Below are 6,392 nucleotides of genomic sequence, written 5' to 3'. Positions count from 1 at the left end.
TAGCTGACCAATTTTCCCCATACCAATTGTTGAACAGATTGTCCTTTTACCATTGAAAATTAGTTCCTGGTTTGTTGAAGATTATTTTAAAATAAAGTTGTGGCTATATTTCCGGGTTTCCTATCCTGTTCCATTGATCTATGAGAACATTTTTGTGTCAGTACCTTACTGTTTTGATTACTACAACTATAATATAACTTGAATTCAAGAATTGTGATACCTCCAGTTTTGCTCTTCTTCTTCCATGTTCCTTTGGCTATTCAGGGTCTACTGTGGTTCCAAATAAATTTTAGAATTCTCTGTTCTAGTTCTGTGAAAAATTCTGTTGGTATTTTGTTAGGGATTAAATAAAATGTGTAGATTGCTTTGGGTAGTATATACATTTTAATGATATTTGTTCACCCAATCCATGAGCATTTCCTTGTGTCATCTTTTATTTCTTTCACTAATGTCTTGTAGCTTTCGAGTACAGATTTTTCACCTCTTTGTTTAAGTTTATTCATAGGTATCTTATAATTATAAATGAAATTCTTTTTAAATTTCTCTTTCTGCAGCTTCATTATTAGAGTATAGAATGCAACAGATTTCTGAACATTAATCTTGTATCCTGCAACATTACTTAATTCATTTATCAGTTCTAGTAGTTTTTGATACAGTCTTTAGGGTGACACACACACACACACACACACACACACACACACATGGCACCATGTAACATGCAAATAAGTGAGTTTTATTTCCTTTTCTTTATTTTTTGAAAGTTTTACTCGATTTTTACCAATTGGGATGCCACTCTTTTTTTTATTGGTGTGACTAGCACTTCCAGTACAATGTTGAATAAAAGTGCTGAGAGCGGATATCCTTGTCATGAGAACTTTAGGGTTAAAGCTCTCAGTTTTTCCTCATGAGTATGATGCTCACTGTGGGTTTTTCATATAGGACTTTTATTATGTTGATGAATGATCTTTCTGAACCTATTTTGTGAGGATTTTTACCATGAATGGGTGTTGTACTTTGTCAAGTGCTTTTTCCTTTTTTTCTTAAACTTTTTAATATTTATTTGAGAGAGAGACAGCACAAGTGGGGGAGGGACAGAGAGAGAGGGAGACACAGAATCCAAAGAAGCCTCCAGGCTCTGAGCACAGAGCCCGACACGGGGCTCAAACCCATGAGCTGTGAGATCATGATCTGAGCCAGAGTCTAATGCGCAACTGAGCCACCCAGGTGCCCCGAGTCAAGTGCTTTTTCTAAATCTATTGAGATGGTCTTATGATTTTCATCCTTCCTCTTATTGATGTGATGTATCATGTTTATGGATTTGTGAATATTGAACCATACTTGTAACTCAGGAATAAATCCCACTTGTTTGTGGTGAATGACTTTGTTTCCTTAAGTTTATTTATGTATTTTGAAAGAGAGAGTGAGTTGGGGAAAGAGGGAAAGGAGGAAAGAGAGAATCCTAAGCAGTCTCCATTTTGCCAGCATAGCATGCCCTGTGAATGATTTTTTAAATGTATTGTTGAATTTGGCTTGCTAATATTATGTTGATGTTTTATGGACCTATGTTCATCAGGTCTATTAACCTGTATTTCTCCTTTTTTGTGGTATATTTATCTGGCTTTGGTATCAGAGTGATATCTCATATAATGAATTTTTAAGATTCCTTTCTAATATTTTGTAGAATAGTTTAAGTAGAACAGCTACTAATTCTTCCTTAAATGTTTGGTGAAAATTCCCTGTGAAGATATCTAGTCGTAGGTTTTGTTTGTTGAGAATGTTTTGATTACTGATTCAATTTCAGTGCTGGTAATTCATTTGTTCAAATTTTCTATTTATTTATACTTTAGTTGTGACAGGTTACATCCTTCTAAGAGTTTATGCATTTATTCTAATTTTTTGGCTTAGACATTTTCATAACCTCTTATCGTACATTTCATTGTATTTTTGTGGTGTTGGTTATTTATGCTTTCACTGGTGACTTTTTTCTTTAATTTCAGTCTTCTCCTTATACATACATCCTTTTGATGAGTCTGGCTAGAGATTTATCAATTTTGTTCATCTTTTCAATGAATAAGATCCGGGTTTCCTTGATATGTTTTATTTTTTGTTTTATGGTTTTTGTTTTCGTTTCTATGTTATTTTCTTTTTCTGCTCTAAGCTTTAGTATTTCTGCCTTCTACTGATTTTGGACTTTGTTTATTGTTCTTTTTATACCTCCTTTAGGTGTAAGTTTTGATTGCTTACTTGAGTTTTTTATTGCTTCTTGATATAGGCCTGCCTTGCTATAAACTTCCTTCTTAGAATGGCTTTTGCTGCATCCCAAAGCTTTTGGACCATAATGTTTTCATTTGTGTTTGTTGCTATGTACTTTTCGATTATTACAATTATTATTATTATTATTATTATTTCTTGGCTTATCCATTCATTTTTTAGTAATACATGTTATTTAACCTCCATGTTTTTGTGTTCTTTACAGATTTATCTGGTGGTTGATTTATGATTTCATACTGTTGTGTTCATAAAAATGCATGAAATTGCTTCAATGTTTTTGAATTTGTTGACACTTGTTTAGTGGCCTAATGTGCGATCTATTTTGGAGAATGTTTTATGTGCACTTGAAAGGAATGTGTATTCCAGTATTTTAACATGGAATGTTATGAATATTTGTGTTCAATCCATTTGGTCCAGTGTGTCATTCAATCTACTGTTTCTTTCTTTTATTGTCTGTTTGGATGATCTCTCCATCAATGTAAGTGGAGTGTTAAAGTCCTCAACTATTATTGTGTTACTATCAATTAGTTATTTCATGTTTGCTATTAACTATTTTATGTATTTGGATGTTCCCATGTGGGTGTATATATATTTACAGTTGTTATATCATCTTGTCAAATTGTCCCTCCTATTATTATATAGTGTCCTTTGTCTTGCTGAGAACTCTGTTTTAAAGTGCATAGTTTTGTCTGATAGAGATATTATTACTTCAACTTCCTTTTGAAATCCATTTATATGATAAATATTTTCTATCCCCTCACTCTCAATCTGTAGTTGTCTTTAGGTCTTAAATGAATCTCTTATAGGTAGTGTATAGATGAGTATTCTATTTGTATCCACTTTATTACCTATTTCTTTTGACTATTTTGTTCATTTGCATTTAAAGCAATTATTGATAGATATGTATTCACTGCAATGTTTTATTTGTTTTGTAAGGTTTTATTTATTTTGTTTTTCTCTGAACCTTTCTTCTTTTTCTCTCTTTCATGGTTTGCTTATTTTCTTCCATGATATACTTGGATTCCATGCTCTTTATGTTTTCCATATCTATTACTATTTTTTGGTTTATAATTACCATTCAGTTTATATATAACATCTTCTGCATAGAGTAGTTTATATGAAGCTGATGGTCCCTTATTTTTGAGCTCATTCTTTACTCTTCTCCCTTCCATGTTTCAGATATTTCGTGTCATCTTTTATATCTTTTTATTTTGTCTTTCCTATTTTTCTTATTCTTAGTTATTTTTTTCCACTTACAGATTCCTCATTAACATTTCTTATAGGGTTATTTTAATGGTCATGAATTGTTTTAAATTGTTTGTCAGATAAATTCTTTATCTTTCCTTCTATTATTAAATATAGCCTTGCTGTATATATTATTTTTGGATGGAGATTTTTCCCTTTTATAACTTTGAATACACCATGCCACTCCCTTCTGACCTGAAAAGTTTCTGCTGAAAAATCAACTGATAGCTTTATGAGGTTTCCTTTGTACGTAATTTTCTTATTTTCTCTTTCAACCTTTAACAATTTTTATTACTTTTTTTGCCATTTTAATTGCTATGTGTCTTGGTGTAGACCTCATTGGATTGAATTTGTTAGAAGATCTCTGTACCTCTTGAATCTGGATATCTATTTCCTTCCCCACATTCAGGACGTTTTCAGCCATTATTTCTTCAAATACATTTTCTGTCTTCCCCCTTCCCCCCCCCCAACACACACACATTTTGTCTCTCTCTTCCTTCTTGAATCCTTATAATGAAAATTTTATTATGCTTGATTAAGTCACTGATTTCTCTGAGGTTAATCTCATTATGCAGTATTTGTTTTTCTCTCACCTATTCAGTTTGTTTTCCATTACTCTATTCTTCAGGCCCTTGATATATTCCTCTGCTTCCTATATCCTACTATTTATTCAATCTGTTGTACTTTTAATATCATTTATTGAGCTCTTCATCTCAGATTTTTATTTTTTTAACTTTGTCAAGGTTCTCACTGCTATTTCCATCATTTTCTGAAGTTATATGAATATGTTTTATGATTGTTACTTTAAATTCTGTATCAGTTATATTACTTATTTCTTTTTTTCATTTCAGATCTCCTACTGTGATTTTGTTCTGTTCTTTTATTTGGGACATATTTCTCTGTCCCTTCCTTTTGTCTACCTCTGTGTGTGTGTTTCTGTGTACTAGGAAAATTAACTGCATTATCTGCTTTTGAGAGTAATTTTTATGAAGAAGAGGTCCTGTAGTGTTCTGTAGTGCATTGTCCTGTGTTCATTAGAATCTGACACTTCAGGGGAGACTCCTATGTGTGTTTCTTATTTTTTGCTATTGTGTCTTTTATTCAGTGCAGACATCTGCAACAGAGTCTTTGCCTGCTGTGGGCTGTGCTTGCTCTCTGTGGTCTTAATGAGATCCAGGTAGAGCAATTCTGAAGGAGTATGACTGCAGAAGATGCTGTTAGTAAAAATCCTAAACTGGATCCCCCACAGCTGGGTGACCAAAGGGGGGCACCGAACAAAAGGGTAGTGGTGGTGGTAGGAGGTGTGAAACATTGTGGGCAGAGGCTGAATAGGGTATATGCACAGCATTACCAAACTTTGCCTTGAGCCGCTAGTCCTGGGCTGGCTCTCTTGAACTATGGTGGTGGCCTGGGGCTCTGTGTGCATCACAATCAAGGGCTAGGGGCTGTTGGCTTCTGTGCACTAGCCAGCTAGACAGGGCACACATACACCATTAGTAAGATTTGCAGAGCCACTAGTCCTAGGTTGTATCCCAGTAGTATGGTGGCCAGGGGCACATGGTGTCTGTGCATATAGTTATTGAGCAGAGCATCTGTGTGCCTGGTGGCTTGGCATGGTGATTTGTGTCTGTGTGTGCAGCAGCTGGGCAAAGAGAATGGCTGGTGGGACAGATGGCAGGTGAGTGATGTGCACACAGCATTAGCAAAATTGGCACCAACCCAGAAGTCCTAAGCAGGATCCCCAGAAACACAATGGTCATGGGGTTGCAATCCACAGAGGCAGCAGCTTGGTTGGACATGTGCAACAATAACAAAATTTTTGCTGAGTCCAGGGCGGAGGTCAGTAGTCTTGTTGTGGGTGGTCTTTAGGAGAACTCCAGGGTGGGGAACACTGCAATAAAGCTATGTAGCAAGTGTCAGTGCAGTCTTGCCTCTGAAAGTGGTTCTGTGTTTATGCTGGGGGACAAGGGAAGAAAATGGAACAGATCCTTTGTTCTCAGAGAATTACCCCAACATGCCCCAAATTCAGTATAAATATCTTTCCCTCCCATTGTAAAAAGTGTGGCTTCTGTGTTGCATCTACTCGTACTCTTTAAGGGTAGGGACCCTGTTATCACTTGCCCTGCCAGCTTTCCCAATGCTGAGTTGGTTGTTAAAGCTCCAGGCTGCAAGATCCGCCAGTTATACAAACTCATGGAGCTCAGCCCTTCTTGTTTTCAAGGCCAGGCATTATGGGAATTCATTTTCCGTATGTGGGCTCCCTGGTACTTTCCCCTTTCGTCTATCCCTTCTGGGGGCAACTTCCAAGCAAGCACCTTTTCTGTCCTTCCTAACTTTTCCATACAACTTCTTCCCTATATTTAGTTGTGGTCTGTTCTGCCAGTCTTCATATCACTCTGCAGTTTGTTGATTTGGATGTGAGTGATATCTAGTTGTAAACATGAGACAGGGTGAGTTTAGGGTGCTCCTCTTCCATCTTGCTGGCACCCCCCCCCTCTAAGATGCTAAAATTATTTAATTAAAATTTATTAACAGCCATTATAAAATTTTCACTAAAAATTATAAACACCCTTGAAACAAATGTATTAGCAACAATTTAACAAGTAAATAGAAATTATTAGCATAAGCAAGAAAATATATGAAAAAAACCCAACATGTAAATCTTATACCAAAAAATACACTAACCACATAAAATCTCATTGATGGACTGAACAGCAAAGTAGAAGGTACACAAAAAGTGTACTTTAAAAAATAGCAATGGAAATTTCCCAATTAAAAAATAAAGAAAATGAACTAAAAGTAAATGAATGTATCCTCATAAACCATGGGATATATATTTATTTTATCAAAGTGTGGTGAGGAGAAGTACAGAGAGA

General features: G+C 35.3%; 1 protein-coding gene across 1 annotated transcript in view; it reads left to right on the top strand.

Annotated features, from left to right (window-relative positions):
* The first annotated feature begins 4,714 nt into the window (after positions 1-4,714).
* The window catches only part of LOC128776568 (ankyrin repeat domain-containing protein 26-like), a 49,454-nt gene continuing 47,776 nt past the window's right edge, over positions 4,715-6,392 (top strand). The window contains exon 1 of the mRNA XM_053901333.1: positions 4,715-4,817. Coding sequence (XP_053757308.1) covers positions 4,715-4,817 — 103 coding nt within the window. The remainder of the gene's footprint in view (positions 4,818-6,392) is intronic.

The sequence above is a fragment of the Panthera pardus genome, unplaced genomic scaffold, assembly GCF_024362965.1.
Source record: "Panthera pardus isolate Hobbes unplaced genomic scaffold, ASM2436296v1 HiC_scaffold_1, whole genome shotgun sequence".
Classification (NCBI taxonomy): domain Eukaryota; kingdom Metazoa; phylum Chordata; class Mammalia; order Carnivora; family Felidae; genus Panthera; species Panthera pardus.
The sequence above is the reverse complement of the archived record's forward strand: the minus strand, read 5'-3'. Positions and strand labels throughout refer to the sequence as shown.